Consider the following 17,619-nt stretch of genomic DNA (forward strand, 5'->3'; position numbering starts at 1 on the left):
CCTCGCGCTCTTTTCACCTCCTTCCTCTCTCTCTCTCCACTCGCTCCGCCTCGCACCCTTCTTAACGCCACCTCGACCCCTCCCTTCATCCTTCGCCCCCTTCTTCGCCTCTCATCCACCTACATCGACGCTACGATGGGCATCAGTCGCGCGTCCTCGACTTCGGAGCCCTCGACGGCCGAGAAGGACGTGCGCAAGCAGGAGGACGCGGTTGTCCGCACCGGCGCCGACGGCCGTATTGATGAGGAGGCTCAGGGCGAGACCGAGATCGACGGTGTCTTCGGTGCCCAGGGCAAGGGCTCTGGCGCGGTCGACTACCGCAGGTGCGCCGCGTTTCATTCGCGACGAGGGTTCCGCCCCTCCGAGACGATGCTGACCTCGGACTTCCACCCTCCCCGACTCGCCCGTTTCCTCCACGCGCTCGTCATGCTGCACACAGTGTCGGTTGGTTCTCGACGTCGGTTCTCATGATGAAGTCGCAGATCGGCTTGGGCGTTCTGTCCATCCCCTCCGTCTTCCACTCGCTCGGACTCGCGCCCGGCATCATCATCCTCATTGTCATCGCCATTCTCACCACCTGGACCGACTACTGTGCGTTTGCCCAGTCGGTCTTGCTTGCACAGGACGTTCGGCTGACGAAACGCATCCTTTCCCGCAGACATCGGTATCTTCAAGATGAAGCACCCGACTGTCTGTGCGTCTCCTCGCGCACGTCGCTCTGTGTCGCGTGCTGCACTGACATTGACATCTACATAGACTCCGTCGCCGACTGCGGCAAGCTCATGTTCGGCCGCTTTGGCCAGGAGTTGTTCGGCATCGGATACTGGCTCCTCATGACCTGCATCGCCGGCTCCGCCTTCCTTGGTATCTCCGTCGCGCTCAACGCCATCTCTCTCCACGCGACCTGCACCGCCGTCTACGTCGCTGTCGCCGCCGTCGTCACCTTCCCCTTCGCGTCGCTCCGCACCATGGGCAGCGTCAAGTGGGTCGGCTGGGTTGGCCTCGCGTCAATGATCGTTTCGATCATGCTCGTCACCATCGCCATCCCGGCTGGTGGCCGGCCGTCGCTCGCGCCGCAGACCGGCCCGCTCGACCTCGAAATCGTCATCTGGGGCAAGCCAACCTTCGCCGAGGCGATGAACGCCATCTCGAACCTGGTCTTCTCCTACGCTGGTACCTCGGCTTTGTACGTATTGTCCTCTACGTTGCCAGCGCTAGTCGCGAGCGGAAGCGCGGAGCACAGCGAACTGACTTCTCTTCGCCCTGCAGCCTCCCCATCGCCTCGGAGATGCGCAACACCCGTGATTACCCCAAGGCTGTCGCTGTCTGCCAGGTCAGTACTCTTCATGCAGGTTCATTCGCGACATCCTATTCACGAAGAACCGCATCTCCAGACGTTCGTCACCGCCTTCTACCTCACCGTCGGCATCGTCGTCTACTGGTACGCCGGCCAGTACGTCGCTTCGCCGGCCCTCGGTACCGCTGGCGTTCTCATCAAGCGTGTGGCGTACGGCCTCGCCCTTCCCGGTCTCTTTGCCGCCGCCATCATCTACACCCACGTGAGACTTCTCGTTTCTCCTCTTTACACCTCGCTCGTTCTCATCCTACTTTCCGCCCAGCTTCCCGCCAAGTGGATTTTCGTCCGCGCTCTCCGTGGTTCCCATCACCTCACGCACTCGACGCCGACGCACTGGATCTCGTGGTTCTCCTGCACCCTCGGCTGTGTCCTGTTCTCGTGGCTCATCTCGAGTGTCATTCCGGTCTTCGGCGGGCTCGTCGGACTTGTGGGCGCTCTATTTGGCACACTAGTCTCTCTGAATGCTGAGGGTGAGTTTCTCCGGTTTTGTGTACCGTCTCCGGGCTTGCGCTGACTTTCGCCGTCGCGAAACAGCCTGCATGTGGTTCTACGACAACCTCCACCGCCTCAAGGTCAAGGAGTCGCGCACCTTCGGCTTCTGGTTCCTCTTCTACTTCAACGCTTTCATCTTTGTTGCCGGCGCGTTCCTCCTCGTCGGCGGAACCTACGGCTCGGTGTACGTCTTCTCCTCTGAGCCTCTTCATCGCTCCTTCGGCTTACACTCCTTCCCCTCTTACAGCATCTCGATCCGCGACGACTACGCCGCGAACGGCGGTCGTCCTTTTACGTGCACCGACAACTCGGGTTCGGTCTAGACGCTCTCTCCATCGTCTCGCCTTCCGCCCTTTCCTGCGTTGTTCCTCTCATTTGTATGGCCCCTTCGTATGATGTCACAGCATATACAGCCCCATGACCAGGGCAGGAAATGTACAATCATGTTTCCCGGACGTTGCGACTGGATGATGCGAGCAAACGAGAGAAGGCTTCGCATCGCTGTTCGGCTATCACACGAGTATGTCGACTCATCTTTGTCGTGTCCTACGCCGATTGTCCATGCTGACGAAGCGCGAGAGAGGGTGGGAAAAGCGTAAGCGGAGCGCGACACTTTGCAAGTCCTTCCTTCGCGCCGACCCTCTGAGACGGCACTCTCAATTTGCCAGGCAAGCTTCTTTGGCAGACAGATGATGCACGGTCGAGCGTGGGGACTACCAGGGACGGGGAGATCGCGAGGGCTACAAGAAAGAAGAGCGGGAGAAAGAGAGCGCAATGAGAGCGAGTGAGAGCGAGCGAGAGCAAGTGGTCGAGGTGCAAGAATGCGACGGACTACGATCATGAGGGCGTCAGTGACGTTCGTCGGGAAAGATCCGCGGGATGAACCAGGCAGAGGCAGGCGGAAAGAAGCGAGACGAGACAGGCTGGGTAGAGCGAGACAGGGCAACAGCCTGCAGCGAAAGACGTGAGTGACGTTTAGCGCGGCACAACCGGACGAAGGTACATACTCAGAAGAAGCGGAAACGACTCTTGCGGGCGGAATTCGGGAGGGCGCGCTCGGCAGGCGAGAGTGCGCGCTTGTTGCGGCGTCCAGGGTCGACAAGATTCGGGTTGCCGCCGTTACAGAGCTGTACGAAGCGTGTTGAGTGCTGCACGCGCCGCAACACGAGGGAACGACGCACCGCAAGATTGTCGCTCGGAATGTCGAACTGCCTGATCTCGTCGGGCTGAGCGATGACCGCACCGAGGAGGCCTTGCGACTGGTGCCACACAATGTCTGCGACGTTGTGGTGCCATGAGTCAGTCGCCTCGGAAGACAAGAGCAAGCGAGACAAGAGACATACGGCAGTGGAATGCGAACACGCCGGCAATGGTCGTCGGGACGCGCACGAGAATCCACTCTCCGGGAGGGACCGTGATAGTGTCGCGGCGAAGCGGGTTGGTGATGTCAAGGTCAAGGGTCGGGACGTCGCTGCGAGGTCGAGAGGGTCAACAGCGAGACCCGGCCTTCTTCGGGCTCAACAACGCACCTAGATGAGATGACGCCTTGGCCGCGAGCGAGGAGAAGCATGGGCTGGCCGTGCAGGTGGAAAGGGTGGTCGGGGCCGATGAGGTTGTGGATGACCAGGTCGATGGCGTCGAAGTCCGACTCGACGATAGCAACGCGACCCATATCGACCGGCTGGCCGCGCACGACCTGGTGCAGGATTGGGTTGTAGGCGAAGTTCTCGAAGGTGATGTTGTTGAGCGTGAACTCGAGGACGTCGTCGATCTCGCCCGTCGGGACAGCGGCGCCCATCAACGACGAGTTGAAGAACGAGATCTGCTCGACGTTGCGAGGCACGTTGATGACGACACGCGGGCTGAGATCGTCTGTGCACGAAAGCGAGGTCAGTTGAGTGCGAAGTGTGAGCAGAGAGGAGCAGCCGCACCCTCGTTCAGGTCTGTGCAGTTGACCCTCGTCGGGTCGTTCCAGTCGACCGAGGTCGGCAGCGGCTGAGTGAGCTTGTGATCGCCTTCGCCGTTGCCCTTGCCCTTGCCGTCGTACTTGCCCTTGTTGCCGTAGTTGCCGTGCTTGCCCTTGTCGTAGTTGTGCTTGCCGTGCTCCTCGATGCGGATGACCATGCGAGCCTGCGTGTCGAGGTCGGGAAAGGGCGCGCCGAGACACGACTCGACGACTTGTGCGCGGAGGTAGTACGAGTCGCCGACCTCGTCAAAGGTCGTGTCGAGAATGGCGGAGTACCGCTGAGCCACGTTCTGTGTGTGCGTGAAGGGTCAGCTGCTATTCTGCTCGGGTCGGGAGAGCCTGCTCACGATTGGAATGCGGTGGATCGAAGGGCCGAAGACGGGAGTGTCGTCGGCCTCTACACGCGGCTTCGCGTCAGCTTCGTCATGAGGAAAAAGCAGAACAACGCACCGATGACTTCCAGCTCGTGCTCATCGACCGAAACGAGGAAGACCGCTGCGCGCGTCAGGGGGGTGTGAGGCTAGCTCTTGACCTAATCGGGCAAGTGCAGACGTACGGTGCGCGCCCATGTGGATGAAGCGGAGCCGGACCCTCTGGTCAGGCGCGAAGCGCAGCTCCGGCAGGTCGGCGACATCCTTCTGGTCGCACGCGCTCGTGACGTTTTCAAAGGAGCAGTTGTAGACGCCGTGGCCGTTGATCAAGACACTGTTCGGCGACGGAGCGATGAAGGTCTGCTCGAGGCCTCGAGCGTCAGTAAGTCGGACATTCACGCGACGAGAAGGTCAAGAAACGCACGCCCTGGTAGCCGTTCGGCCCGAGAAGGCCGTTGACAATAACATCGGAAGTGTCGTGGTACCAATCGACGAGCGTCACAACCTGCGGAAGCGGGAAGTCAGCCTCGGCACGAGAATGAAACGGACGAGCTCCTCGCACCTGGTCGACGTCGTAGTCCCGGCCGATCACAAGCGGGTCAAGCGGGGAGTGCACGATGAGGGGGCTGCGGAAGCAATGCATTCAGTACGACTCCGGTTTGGTAGGAGAAAGAGAACGCACCCGATCACGCCATCCGTGTACAGCGCGCGACGGTGCGCATGCCACCAGTACGTCCCGTACTGGAGGTCGCCGGTGATGGGAAAATTGTACGTGTACGAGCCGTAGGGCGGGATTGGGCACTGCGTGACGCCGGATGGGCCGTCCTCCCAGTTGGTGCCGTTCTGGATCAAGCCGTGCCAGTGGATCGCGATGGGCTGGTCGAGAGAGTTGACAATGTGGACGACAAGGCGGTCGCCTGCCGGAAGCGCGCGTCAGTCTCGCACGAGGACGAGTGGACATCAAACGCGCCGTTGTTGACCTCGATGAGCGGACCCGGGTACTGGCCGTTGACGACGAGCCTGCAAGCGGGAGTGCGGTCAGTCTTGGTCACAGGAAGTGGAAGCACAGGCGCACATAGGACGATGGACTGTGGTCGCGAAAGAGGGGAGTCAGTGATCATGCGAGAAGAGCGGCATGGACGAAGAGCACGCACACCCATCAGGACTGCCCGGCCGCTCGGTGATCTCCCACCAGAACTCCCTTGTCTGCGGCGGAGCGTTGACGTTCCAGTCGCTCGAGAGACGGAGCTGCTTGACCTTGCTCGTGACGCTCGGCCGAGCCGGAGAGTCGCCCCAGTCCGAGGTGTGCGAGGGCGAGTGCGAAGACGACGTGCGGGACGGTGTGTGTGACGCAGCCGACGACGAGGCAGGCGAGGCGCTGTAGTCGTAGTCGAGGTAGGGGAAAGCGGAACCCATGGCGCTGGCGATCGAGTCGTCGGTCGAGTTGTAGTCGGAGGCGTCGGGCGTCGGAGCGTTTGACGAGATGGCATCGTTGCTGGTCGACCACTCGGGGTGCATCGTCTCGCAGTACGAGTTCGAAGGACCTGCGAAGGGCAGATGTGAGCTGCGGAAGGCGGGAGTCGCAAGCAAAGGACGCACAGCACGAAGCGTTGGCGGCGGATTCGTCGATGTTGACCGGGTCGAGGCAGCCTTCGAGCTTGCTCCAGCTGGCGCACTTGACAGCCGACGTGTTCTTGCAGTAGGCGTAGCCCTCCTCGGCACGAAGGCACGTCGAGCCTTGCGGGCCTGCGGAACGAAGTGGCGAAGGTCAGCGGCCCGTCTATCCGGCGCGGCTAGAGCGCGAGGAAGACTCACAGCAGATGGGCGCCCAATCGTTGATGCCGCTACAGCCGGAACGGCGAGATGGGCACCATTCGAGGGAGCGAGCCTTGACGAGCGACGGGAGGAAGAGGGCAAGAGCGAGAGAGAGTCGATAGCCCGCGCCAGGCTTGACTGACGGCGCGACCATCGCGTTGAGGGAGAAGGTGGGGCGGGAGTAGTGTAAGACCTGAGTGAGGGAGCGAGAGTGAGGAAGGAGAAGAAGGAGGGAGAGCCGCGAGAGGTCGAGGTCAATCCGCGCGCCAACGCTCGGGAATTCGAGCGCGCATATAGCGCATAGGTCACCAGGTTCTCACCTGCGGATGGATGATCAGGGGCCATCGCGCCAACCTGTGGGCTTGAGATGACGATGAACGCGCCAATTCGTCGAGCTGCGCGTCAAGCACCCGCGATCGAGCCCGCAAGAGCGAGTGGTGGGCCAGGGCGCGTCGAGAGAGCGCGTTTGCTGCAATGGCAGGCGAGAAAAGCGGACGAAGCGCGACCCTTCAGGAGACAGAGGAGACGAAGCGCTCGAATCCCTCACGTCGGGGTGATGTCCCGTCGAATGTGGGCCCCGCAGGGATCGAGCGGCGGACAAGCAGCGCAAGCATAAGGCCAGCAGGCGATTCAGACCTGCCACAGGGGCTCAAAGCGAGAGAAGGACGCGAGTTCGAGGCGGACGAGCGCGAGGAACTGATGAGGCGATCCAGCCGAGCGGAGCCAGCTGAGTCGCGCGGTGCCGACCAGAGACGCATTTTGAGAGCTGTGCGGAACGGCCCAAGTGTCGGTCCCGCCGTACGGTCGAGACAGGACGAAGGTAACGAGGTCGAGGTGAAACTTGTCCTCCTCCGCGACCTCCTTGCGGACCCTCGCAGGTTGCACAAGCAGGGCGCCGAGCTTCCTTCGGCAGAGTCTGTGACCGTGTACTACCGATCTCCTGCCCGATATCACGCACTTGACTGTGACCTGCATGAACCTCTCGGTACCGGCTTCTCTTCGCTGACTTGCCCCGTGCCCGACGACTCAACTTGTCGCTAACCTCGAAGCAGAACGTGCAAAAGAAAGACAGAGAGAATCTATGTACAAAATGCATCAAGCCGTGCATCACTGCTTGTCCTCCTTCGCGAATCCCATGCTTAGCACCTCCCACACCTTCTCGTCCCTCAGCCCGTCAAAATTGCACATCCCGCCGTTCTTCTGCGTCTTGATGCCGAGTCGCTCGCACAACGCCTCTTGGCGGTCCGAGAGCGAGACGTGCCCTGTGATGCCAAGGATGCGCGAGAAGAGGAGGTGCCACATGGTCGCGTTGCCGAGTGTGAGGTCACGCTCCGAGGGGCCGACATCGTCGTCGCCACTGTCATGGAAGGTGTGTCAGCATCGTGCAGAGGTCAACTCGGCAGCGCACGAACGCACAAGCGCCCGCCGACAACGTGGTCGACATCGTTGGCGATCATCTCCGACCGGTTGGCCATGCGCTTGTCCGACGAGTAGAAGTTAATGAGCGCGTTCGCGATACCTGCGAGTGAAAGACGATGTTGTGAGCTGTGTACAGCGGTGGAGTAGCACCACAGCGAGGGGTGTGACGCACCTTCCGGGTCGCTCGGCTCGACGAGCTCGCCATCGCGTCCTTCACGGATCTGGAGCGGAATTCCGCCGGCCTGTATTGCGGAACGGGACCGGAATAGTTCTCAGCCATCCTGCATATCGGATGCAGCAGACGGACGAGAGCAGAAGCGGGAGCGCACCTTGGTCGCGATGACCCACTTCTGCTTGTGCACTGCCTCCGAGACCTTGATCTCGTAGCCTTCGCGAGTCGAGACCTGTGCAACCACGTCGGCGCCGCGGAGCATGGCGTTGAGAAGACGGTCTGCGGATGATCGAGTCAGCCAGGTCAGCCTGCGCTGACTTCTGCCTTGAAAAGCGGGTCGAGCGAGACACACCGGAAGGAGGAGCGCGAATGGCAAAGATGTCGTCGCGGACGTCCTTGAACTTGTCGTCCGCAAGCTGGTCGTGCAGCTGGTGCAGGACGAGCGTGCCGTCCGGGTCATCGACCGAAGAATGGCCCGTCTGTTCCGTACCGCACAGACTAGCGTCAGATGCCGCGGTAGCAAAAGAGAAAGGTGAGGCAGCAACGCACCATGATGAGCTGCGGGACGTGCTCGGGCGAGCTTTCCGACTTGGCGAGGTGCTCGCGGAAGAGGCGGTATCCTTCCGCCAGGTCGGGAATGCCCTGCGAGAAGGCAAGGTTAGCGTAAGCCCGAGTATTGCTCGGACGACACGCGAATAATTAGCGCACCTTCGACGGGTCGAAGCGTGCGACCTGGAGGATGTAGCCGCGCTTCCAGTCGACCTCGCGCCCGCTCGACTCCTTGGTCGCCCCGTTGAAGCGGTGGCGGTACATGTTGAGGTACTCGCGGCCGATGGGCTTGTTGAGGCCGTCGATCGGGTCGGTCGAGGCTGTAGAGGGTGAGTTGAGAAGGTCCCGAAGGAGGCGAGGGGAAGGATGGCGAGCGAAAGGGTATCAGACACAGCAAAGGCGAGCCTTTAAACCGTTCGGCGGAACGCACGCGGCATGTACACCACCGGGAGCGTCTCGCTGACGACCTTGGGCACGAACTCCTTGACCGGGTGCTGAAAAGGCACGCGGAAGGTCAGCCTCTCGTACGACGACGTCGAGGTCGAACGCCTACGCACCGACACAAAGAGGTCGCCCTGCTTGATGAAGCTCCACAGGTAGTCCCACGTCTCCTTCTGCTGCTTCTCGCCCTTGTCGACGAGGTCGGCCCGGACTGCACGAAAGGAGCTTGCGTCAGGGCCCGCCGAACGACCACAGCACAGCACAGAGAGGACAACTCACTCTGAATGTGCGAGCGGAAGACGATGCGCGTGCGAGGCGACTCGCGGCGGATGATCGGGATGAGCGCCGTGACTGCGCGCAACCTCGCAAGCGTCAGCGTCCCGCACTCACCGGCAGACCTGATCGGCGACGCACGCTGCGGGTCGTCGATAACGGCAATGTCGAGACGGTGCAGCGGGCTGTCCTCCTTGGACCAGTGGCGCTCATAGTTGTGCACCGTCCAGGCCTCGAAGAGCTTCTTGTCGTCGTCGTGGAGCATGACATCCTTGTCGGCCACGCCTTGAAGGACGTTCTGCGTACGGCGCAAATTCGGGATCAGAGCGCACTCGCGTTAAGCGACAGATTGGAGAAGCGAGGCGTACGTGGAACTTGCGCTTGCTAGAAGCACGCGCGAGTACACGTCAGAAAAGGGCTTGTCCGAGAAGGAGCGCTGAGCAGGAACGCACGTAATGTTGAACACGCTAGGGTCGCCCTCGGGCACGAACCAGCGGACGTCGAGGCCGACGGCGTGCCAGACGCGCATGAGCGAGTGGCGCTGAAATCGGGGCGTGAGTGCGCGCGCCCACAAGATGACCAGAGGAGGCGAAGGGTGCTCGGCGCACCATGAGCGCAACGCCACCGCCACGTGGCGTCGCCGAAAAGAAAGCCACATTGGTCTTCTGCGCGGCGAGTGCCGAGCCGAGGTCGGTGAAGGCGTTCCAGAGCGCGGGCGATGTGATAGACTTGAGTAGCGGGAGCGAGTAGAGCTGAACGCGGAAGTCGGCATCGACTATTTGAAAGACCAGTGAGAGCAACGATGGTCAGAACACCCGCCTGACTCAGTCCCAGTAGAGCGCGAGAACGCACCGAGCACCTGCCTGAGCGGGCTGAGAGAGATCTTGATCGTCGAGCTCGACATCGGCACGAGCTGCGCGAGAGCCTCGTCGACCGCCGCGCTCGCCTGGGCATCGAGCGAGAACTTGCCCTCGGTCGAGTCCTTGGAGGCGAGGAACGGGATCGAGTCGAGCTCGAGCCAAACGCGGGTCATGAAGTCGGGCTTCTGGTTCTCCTGGATCGACGAAGGCGTGAACGTGCGCTTCGGTACGAGACCTTCGCACGTCGGCGCGAGAGCCATGATCTGGATCTTGTGACCACGCTGGACCGAATACTTGCGCGCGAGGTCGAGGATGTGTTCGAGCGCATCCTGCGCGTTCTCCCCCTTCTTCATGAAGCTGTGCTCGCTCTGTAAGGTTGTTTTATCAGACCTTCATTCTCTCCGTCAAAGTCGTTGCGGAATGGCGCACCTGAACTGTGCCCGTTCCATCCGACACGGAGATGGCGTATTCCGCACCCTTGTCGTCGAGGTCATCCCGCTCACGGATGGCGATGCCGACGAAGACGACCTGCAGCGGAGCGGAAGCCCTGGATAGTCGGCAAGCGTCAGCAGGGCCCGGTCTACACGTCTAAGTTGCGCTGGGAGCGAGCGAGCGCACTTGCGGTTCTTCTTGGGCCTGATGTCGAGGCGGCGCGCGGTGATGCTATTCGGCGTGCTAGCCCGCTCGTGGAGGTCGTGCGCAGGTACGCTGAGCTTGTGGTTGCTGTCGCCGTTGGCCATAGTGGAGGTTGTCCGCTTTCAGGCCGAAGTGGGGGTCCGCCGAAGGAGAAGCAGACGGGGACAGAGCGGAGTGTGCAGACAGGGCGAGCTTCCGGTGCTGTACAGCAGTACGCCCTAAGCAGCAGCAGGCGGCACAAAGAAGAGGAATGTCGGCGAGAAAGGCGAGCGTCACTTGTCCGAACTGACCGCAGCGGGCAAGAACGCCGAGGGACGCGGCCCGGGCGAAGCGACTGGGCAAACGCTGCAGGACACTGCGGACTAGCTCCAACAGCGTCAGCAGCGAGCACACCCGTGCGAGAGCACCCGCGTAGACGCACCGAAGCAGGAGAAACGACGAAGTCCGCGGAGACAGCCTCGTCTCGCCTCGCTCACGGGCCGCGTACAAATGTTCTGATGGAGCGGTACATCTTGTATGAGGCTCATGCAGCCCCCAGCAAACTCGCCTGATTTTGCTCGACAGACGCGCCGTCGCCGGCAACGTCGGGTCGCCCTCTCTGCGTCCTCGTGCGCGCATCCTGGCTCAAGAAGAGCCAAGACCGACTTGAACGTACTCGGTCAGACTGCACAAGAGCTGCACACGGCTCCGCTCGCCCGCTCGAGCAACCGTCTGGACCGGCTTTCACACTCGACCTCATCGCTCGTCGCCGGCCTCTCACGGCCTCACGCCGCAGCGGACCGACCATGGCGCACGTCCAGTCGACGCTGCGTGCCCGCGTGCGCGACCAGTACGCCATGCCTGCCGCGGCGCACTACCTGCGGCATCGCCGGCGCTACTCCAACCTCCTCATGGTCGCCTTCTCCGCCTACGTCTTCCAGAACGTGCGTCTGCGTGGCCTGCCGAGGCTCTCCAGCCGAGTGTTAACACTACGCATGATTTGCAGACGTACGCGGGCTTGACAGGCGGATCTTCGGCTGCGAAGCGCAAGGCGAAAGCGGCTGCAAGGGCCAAGGGTACGCAGGGACAGCCAGGCGGGGCAGGTGACGCAGCCGAGAAGGGAGCCGGGATGTCGGGCGGCTCGGTGGGGAGCAGCGGGCCCGCTGTCGGGGGTGCAAAGGAGAGGAAACGCCGAGGACCGAGGGTCGAGGTCAGTCTACGGCCTGCAGATGTGGCTCAAAGCCTTGTGCTGCTGCACTTTAACGCTCGCGTCGGAGTTTTGACCACCTTTCTCACCCCGTAGGTCGACGCACTCTTCTTCCAGCGCCTCTCCCGCCTGCTCCGCATCGTTCTCCCTTCGCTCCGAAGCAAAGAAGCGTCCTTGCTCGTCCTGCATACCTTCTTCCTCGTCCTCCGCACTCTCCTCTCCCTCTACGTCGCCGCACTGGACGGCTCGATCGTCTCGGCGCTCGTGCGCGCCCAGCCGAAACAGTTCCTCCTCCGCATCCTCACCTGGATGGCGGTCGCCGTCCCGGCGACATACACCAACTCCATGCTCAACTATCTTCAGAGCAAACTCGGTGCGTGCTGCCTGCCTGTTGATGCTGTTCGAGGAGTTCCGACAGCCGCTCACCTAGGCCGGACATGCAGCCATCGCTTACCGCACGCGCCTCACGAAGAAGGTGCACGAGGACTACCTCGACGGGACGACCTTCTATGCGCTCGGTAACCTCGACGACCGCATCAAGAACGCCGACCAGCTCATCGTCGTCGACATCCAGAAGTTCTCGACCTCGCTTGCCGAAATCTAGTGCGTCTGGCGCAGGTATTCCCAGACGTCTGCTATATCCAGGGTTGACCCGTTCGAGGCGATGCACAGCTCGAACATCGCCAAGCCGATGCTCGACATCGTCCTGTACAACTACCAGCTTTCGCGCAGCGTTGGCGCCGAGGGCCTCATCGCCCTCACCGTCATCGTCCAGGCTTCTGCAGCGCTTCGTGCGTTGCCTCTAGCGCACTTCGCTCGAATTATCTCGATCGACTGACGTCTCATTCCTTGCTCGCCTGCAGTCAAGCTCGCAACGCCGCCCTTTGGTCGCTACGCCGCCGAGGAGCAGCGACTCGAGGGCGAGTACCGCTTCGCGCACACGCGCCTGCTCGAGCACGCCGAGGAAGTCGCGCTCCTGCGCGGCTCGCAGACCGAGAAGAACCTGATCGAGCGCGGCTACTTTGCCCTGATCAAGCACGTCAACCGCGTGTTCCGCATGCGCATGGTCTACTCGCTCGTCGAGGAGGGCATCGTCAAGTGGGTCTGGGGCAGCCTCGGTCTGTGCGTCTGCGCCGTGCCCGTGTTTGGCGCGAGGCTCCTCGGCATGGGCGGCGGCGAGGGCGGGGCGGCGGGCACGATTGCCGGGATCGACTTTGGCTCGCGAACCGAAGGCTTCGTCACAAATAGGCGCCTCTTGCTTTCTGCGTCCGATGCGATGGGCGTGCGTCCACATCGTTGTCTCTGTGCGGACACTGAACTGACTGACCGCATTCCGCAGCGCCTCATGTCGACCTATCGCGACCTCTCCGAGTTGTCGGGCTACACGGCGCGTGTCAGCGAGTTGCTCGATACGATGGACGACGTCAAGGCGGGACGGTACCAGAAGAAGCTCGTCGGCGGCGGCAGCACGGCGGGAAGGTCGGTCGGGAAAGGGGAAGAAGTCGCAGAGAATGCGAAGAGTGCGTCGCTGCTTTCCTCGTTCCCGTTGCACTCGTCTCGCATCAATAGAGGCGCCGCTCACTCTCGAATCGCTCGCAGTGCTGCAAGGGCGCGGCAAGATCATTCACTCGGACGACGAGATCATCTTCGACAACGTTCCCATTGTTACCCCGAACGGTGTGTCCGCTTCCCCTCGTTCGGTCGTGCCCATCAGCCATGTGGACTAAACAGCGACGGTGCGCAGGTGACGTCCTGATCAAGAGCCTCACCTTCTACGTCAAGCCAGGGGTAAGTCGGCTGCAAGGCCACGACCGTCTCGCAAAGCCGGGCCCCGAATGTTTCGAGGAAACATTCAGCAAGTATCACGCTTCTGACGCTTGTGCGGTCGCAGAATCACCTGCTCGTTGTCGGAGGGAACGGCACGGGCAAGTCTTCGCTCTTCCGTATTCTCGGCGGGCTGTGGCCCATTTACGGTGCGTGCTCCTCTTCGTGTTGCTAAAGGAGCGACTCTCGCTGATTGCTGTTCTGACAGGCGGGACCGTGACGAAGCCGCCTGCGTCCGAGTTCACCTACATTCCGCAGCGCCCCTACCTCTCGCTCGGCACGCTCCGCGACCAGATCATCTATCCGCACTCGCGCTCGCAGATGATCGCCCGTGCGTATCCTGACAGTTCGTGCAATGTTGACGCCGCCGCTAACTCCCTCGTGCTGAACTCAGGCGGCGTCACCGATTCGGACCTCCTCGGCATCCTCAAGCTCCTCGACGTGGACTCGATCGTCGAGCGCGAAGGCGGGTGGGACACTCAGCGCGAGTGGCGCGACGCGCTCAGTGGCGGCGACAAGCAGCGTCTGGCGATGGCGAGGCTCTTCTACCACTGCCCGAAGGTACGTCAATTCGACGGCCGTTTCTCGCTGACAATGCGCACGGCAAGAACGCGCGCTGACGTCCGTGCAATCGTCTCAACAACGCAGTACGCTATCCTCGACGAGTGCACGAGCGCCGTCACGCTCCAAATCGAGCAGACGTTCTACGAGCGGGCAACCGGTTCGTTCGGTTCACTGCCTCGATTCCACCTTGTGGTCGCAGACATTGACATTGAGCGTAACCTGCAGAGCTCGGAATCACCCTCCTGACCGTCTCGCACCGCCCTTCGCTCTGGAAGTACCACAAGTTCATCCTCCAGGTTCATCTCTTCTGCTCCCTTGGCTCTGCCGCCAATCTGTCTTGACCTGTTCCTCCTGCGCGCAGTACTTGGGCGGCGGCGACTACGCCTTCGGGCCGCTCGACTGGGAGGCGCGCCTCGCGCTGCAGGAGGAGAAGCAGAGCCTCGAGCAGAAGCTCGCCGAAGTCCCCGTGTGGGAGGCGAGGCTCAAGGAGCTCGAGGGCGAGCGCGAAACGAGGGAGCGCAGGAAGGAGAACATCTAGGCGGGGTTGCGCAGAGTCGGTTTCCTGTTTCTGTCGTTGTTTCCTCTCGCATAGGTGTACCTCTTACTCGTGTTCTCCTTCATACTGCGAGAGGCATCACACCAGTGCCGCCGAATGACGAAAGAAAAGGTGAACAATTATACAGGAAGTGGGAGATCCAGCTCCCGAGCTACATGGTGGATCAGGAAAGACGAAGATACTGCACACCGAAGGACAGCGATCCAGCCAGTTCAGGCAAGACCGGCCCACCTCCTCCGCATCTTTGCGCGCTCGGCGAGCAGCTGAGGCGTCCAAGCCATGCGGCGCGCACGAGCGCTGCCGCCGTGCAAGGGGCGGCGCCGACGGTTTGCGCCGTGGCGTCCGCGGCGCTCCATAGGCGCGATGGCATCGGTACTGCCCGTGGACGACGCCTCGGCGGTGCTTGATGTGGCCACGGCGTCGAAGCTTGCAAGAGCCGACGCTTGTGCGGACTCGTCCGCAAGGAACTGGAGAGACGGGCAGTCAGCGTGAAGTGACGGTCTGTTTGCACGAGATGCAGGACACACCTCCTGAATGGACTCAGCAAGAAGCTTGTGAACGCTCCAGGTCGGGTGGTAGTCGTCGAGCCAGACGTAGTCCTTCAGCGCCGCCTCGCACGTGTCGCTGTTCCTCTCGGGGTCATGCGTGTTCCAGTATGCCGGACAGCTGGAGTCGCCAATGGTCAGGTTGAACGCCTTCGGGTCATCGAGGATCGGGTCGAGGAACGGCTGGACGTCGAAGCGTGCGAGTGAGGCATCGGGGTAACGAGCGGCGAGGTCGGAAATGGCGGTTTTGAGCTGTGCAAGGAAAGAAGCGGTGTTGCTCTCGAACGTCTTGACCATGTCGGGGCCAAAGCTACGGATGTAGGGCGCGCGAAACGTGCTGGGCATGGTGAGGAGGAGGAACTTGCGTGCTGCCGGTGGGACACGGTCAAGTACTGCCGGATCGCCCCCAGTTCAGCACGCACCTCCGTCCTCGTAGAGCTTGCTGATCAAGTTCTCGTACGATGACACGACTTGCGGTATCTTCTCCGTTGCGTTCTGGTGCTGTAGACCGGTGTAGCCCATGTCGCTGCGAGGATGCGGATGTCAGCTGCTTCGGCAGGATGCAGACGAGACGCAGAGAGGACGCGTACTTGATGCCAAAGAAGGCAGCTGAACGTGAAAGTTGCGGTCAGACTGGCAAAGGAAGAGAAGGAAGCGAAAGATGGCGCACTGAAGAGCGCCGTTTCGGGCTGCCACTTGACCTCGGCCTCGTCGCCAACAAAGAAGTCTTCCCAGAGGTCCACTTGCTCTTCGAAACTGAGCGGGCTTGCGGCTTCATGCTTCAACACGCTGCTGTTAACCGTAGCGCCCGATTGAGCCAGGTCGTAGTAGGAGTGGTTCGTCAACGCCGATGAGAAGGCGAGGTACTGGACCCAGTCTGACAAGGATCACGTCAGCAGGTGTCGGACCCGGGGAGGCATGCAGGCGCACTGAAGCCGCCAGCCGTAGTCTGTCATCAGAGCCGTGTCAGCGAGAGACTTCTGGCGGTACAGAATGCAGAACTTCACGCACTCCTCCCAGCAGAGGCAGGTCGTGCACTCCATCTTTTGGGCTGTATCCGACGGTGCTGTACGAATCTGTTTGCGCGAGGCGATGAAGCGTCAGGCTTACGCCTTCGCCATTCGGAACGAGGGGCAAGCGCACCACCGAAGCTGAAGCTGCAGGTAGCGAGTCGCACGCAGGTCAGCGACATACGATGAGCACGCTGAGGGCGCAGATGGGCGTACATGGTCTCGACACCGTCAAGCGACACCCCCTTTGCCGCCGAGGGCGAAACGGCCGCGAGGACGGCCGCGCCAGCAACAACCGCCCGCGCGAGGCTCAGCATGGTCTGATAAGGAACGTGGGATAGAAAAGGAGTGGACGGCACAGCGGCCAGCAAGCTGTGAGAGCCAGAGCAGCAGCGGTGGACGGGCTTCTCCTGACAGCGATGAGGTCCTTCTAGAGCGCCCGGACGTCCAGCGGGACGATTCGCCCAGCCGGTCGATCAGCCTGGCCGTGCGCTCCTTCCTGACGAGCCATCCGTGCCTGCACGGTGAGTACACGGGGGAGACACGCGGGCGAGACAACCTGGCCTGGATCGCCCGGTCAGGAAGGCGCGCCCCTCGACCTCCTTCATCTGGCCCGTCCGCATCTGGCCCTGCTCGCTTCCTTGCTTCGCGCGCGCAATCGACCGCCGACGGTGCATGGCTAGAGAAGGAGCGCCTCGAGACGTTCCTGCTCTCTTCTCTCTCGCTGGCGAGCTCGCCAGCTATTCTCGTCGTCATCCTGCCGCGCACAAAGCTTCTCTGTCCGTAGCCGAAGCTCCTGAATCTCAGTGCACATGACCTGCACGCTTCGAGCGTACGTATGCATGTCGCGTCGCAGAAGCGCTGCCTGGCACCTGCATCGATGTCTCGCTTGTTGCCGCGTCTGCGCCGCTTTCCTTTCTTCAGCTTGTTGGCCCAGCTTGTTGGCCCAGCTTGTCTGCGCTCTTGCTGCCTGCAGGTTGTCAACACTGAAACCTGCTTGGAGGTTGCTGTGGCCTGGGGAGAAGAAGCGTAAGCCACTGAAAGCGAATCATGGCCTGAGAGGTTTCAAGGGAGAGTGCCTGTGCGGACAGGCAGCATTGCTATGATTTGGGATGTGAGGACAAAGTTGGGCGGCACGCCTTGAAGCAGAGAAGAGCAGGAGAAGAGAGGGATGACAGGAGAGTGGCTGCATCAGTGCGTGGCAGGACTTGGGCAGCACAGCCATGCCGCCTTGCAGCCGGGGCAAGCATGATGGACAGCAGACAATGCAGGGAGACAGACGAAGCAGAGCAAAGCAATGCCGAAGCCATGAAGTGGAGGTGCAAGCCTGACAGTCAAGAGAGAGGTTGACTTGGGCAGGGAGGGAAAAAATTGTCCTCCGTAGAGGTACCTTTCTGACATGCATGTGTCATCCTTGTGCAGGGGCCATGCTAATCTTCTCTGTATCGTTCCTAATAGCGGACACCTGGGTTAGACGGAAGCCTGGAGAAGAGTCTGCGCTGGGCCAGACATACCAAGTTTAATGTATAGCACTCCCCGTAGGGAGGCTAACCCGGTTGAGCGTCAATATTGCAAAGAGACTG

General features: G+C 61.5%; 5 protein-coding genes across 5 annotated transcripts; 2 read left to right on the forward strand and 3 right to left on the reverse strand.

Annotated features, from left to right (window-relative positions):
- Window positions 1–135: 135 nt before the first annotated feature.
- Window positions 136–2,172, forward strand: JCM10292_003791 (uncharacterized protein; the record flags this gene model as incomplete). Its single annotated transcript, XM_076651957.1, has 9 exons — window positions 136–323; window positions 440–591; window positions 659–694; window positions 757–1,186; window positions 1,270–1,333; window positions 1,395–1,559; window positions 1,620–1,827; window positions 1,892–2,033; window positions 2,097–2,172. 9 exons carry the CDS (start codon window positions 136–138, stop codon window positions 2,170–2,172), a joined length of 1,461 nt encoding a protein of 486 aa, XP_076502482.1.
- Window positions 2,173–2,856: 684 nt separating this feature from the next.
- Window positions 2,857–6,155, reverse strand: JCM10292_003792 (uncharacterized protein; the record flags this gene model as incomplete). The annotated part of the gene is made up of 16 exons (XM_076651958.1): window positions 2,857–2,976; window positions 3,031–3,125; window positions 3,193–3,320; window positions 3,379–3,721; window positions 3,781–4,105; window positions 4,163–4,212; window positions 4,266–4,310; window positions 4,372–4,546; window positions 4,611–4,691; window positions 4,749–4,812; window positions 4,869–5,103; window positions 5,157–5,206; window positions 5,262–5,274; window positions 5,341–5,730; window positions 5,786–5,932; window positions 6,002–6,155. 16 exons carry the CDS (start codon window positions 6,153–6,155, stop codon window positions 2,857–2,859), a joined length of 2,415 nt encoding a protein of 804 aa, XP_076502483.1.
- Window positions 6,156–7,108: 953 nt separating this feature from the next.
- Window positions 7,109–10,455, reverse strand: JCM10292_003793 (uncharacterized protein; the record flags this gene model as incomplete). Its single annotated transcript, XM_076651959.1, has 17 exons — window positions 7,109–7,358; window positions 7,418–7,520; window positions 7,593–7,662; window positions 7,750–7,871; window positions 7,945–8,071; window positions 8,142–8,234; window positions 8,301–8,461; window positions 8,572–8,635; window positions 8,699–8,793; window positions 8,862–8,933; window positions 8,997–9,153; window positions 9,224–9,239; window positions 9,308–9,396; window positions 9,464–9,630; window positions 9,708–10,083; window positions 10,145–10,262; window positions 10,334–10,455. 17 exons carry the CDS (start codon window positions 10,453–10,455, stop codon window positions 7,109–7,111), a joined length of 2,202 nt encoding a protein of 733 aa, XP_076502484.1.
- A 681-nt stretch (window positions 10,456–11,136) lies between these two features.
- JCM10292_003794 (uncharacterized protein) lies at window positions 11,137–14,463 on the forward strand (the record flags this gene model as incomplete). Its single annotated transcript, XM_076651960.1, has 15 exons — window positions 11,137–11,274; window positions 11,337–11,540; window positions 11,634–11,910; window positions 11,981–12,140; window positions 12,210–12,328; window positions 12,401–12,819; window positions 12,877–13,057; window positions 13,137–13,214; window positions 13,282–13,325; window positions 13,429–13,510; window positions 13,570–13,692; window positions 13,756–13,922; window positions 14,010–14,082; window positions 14,151–14,221; window positions 14,287–14,463. 15 exons carry the CDS (start codon window positions 11,137–11,139, stop codon window positions 14,461–14,463), a joined length of 2,313 nt encoding a protein of 770 aa, XP_076502485.1.
- A 230-nt stretch (window positions 14,464–14,693) lies between these two features.
- Window positions 14,694–16,353, reverse strand: JCM10292_003795 (SGNH/GDSL hydrolase family protein; the record flags this gene model as incomplete). The annotated part of the gene is made up of 9 exons (XM_076651961.1): window positions 14,694–14,948; window positions 15,009–15,394; window positions 15,449–15,552; window positions 15,617–15,635; window positions 15,697–15,903; window positions 15,957–15,975; window positions 16,038–16,102; window positions 16,170–16,183; window positions 16,253–16,353. 9 exons carry the CDS (start codon window positions 16,351–16,353, stop codon window positions 14,694–14,696), a joined length of 1,170 nt encoding a protein of 389 aa, XP_076502486.1.
- Window positions 16,354–17,619: the final 1,266 nt, after the last annotated feature.

Source organism: Rhodotorula paludigena (assembly GCF_050403205.1).
Source record: "Rhodotorula paludigena JCM10292 DNA, Rt_paludigena_JCM10292v1_ctg61, whole genome shotgun sequence".
Lineage (NCBI taxonomy): Eukaryota > Fungi > Basidiomycota > Microbotryomycetes > Sporidiobolales > Sporidiobolaceae > Rhodotorula > Rhodotorula paludigena.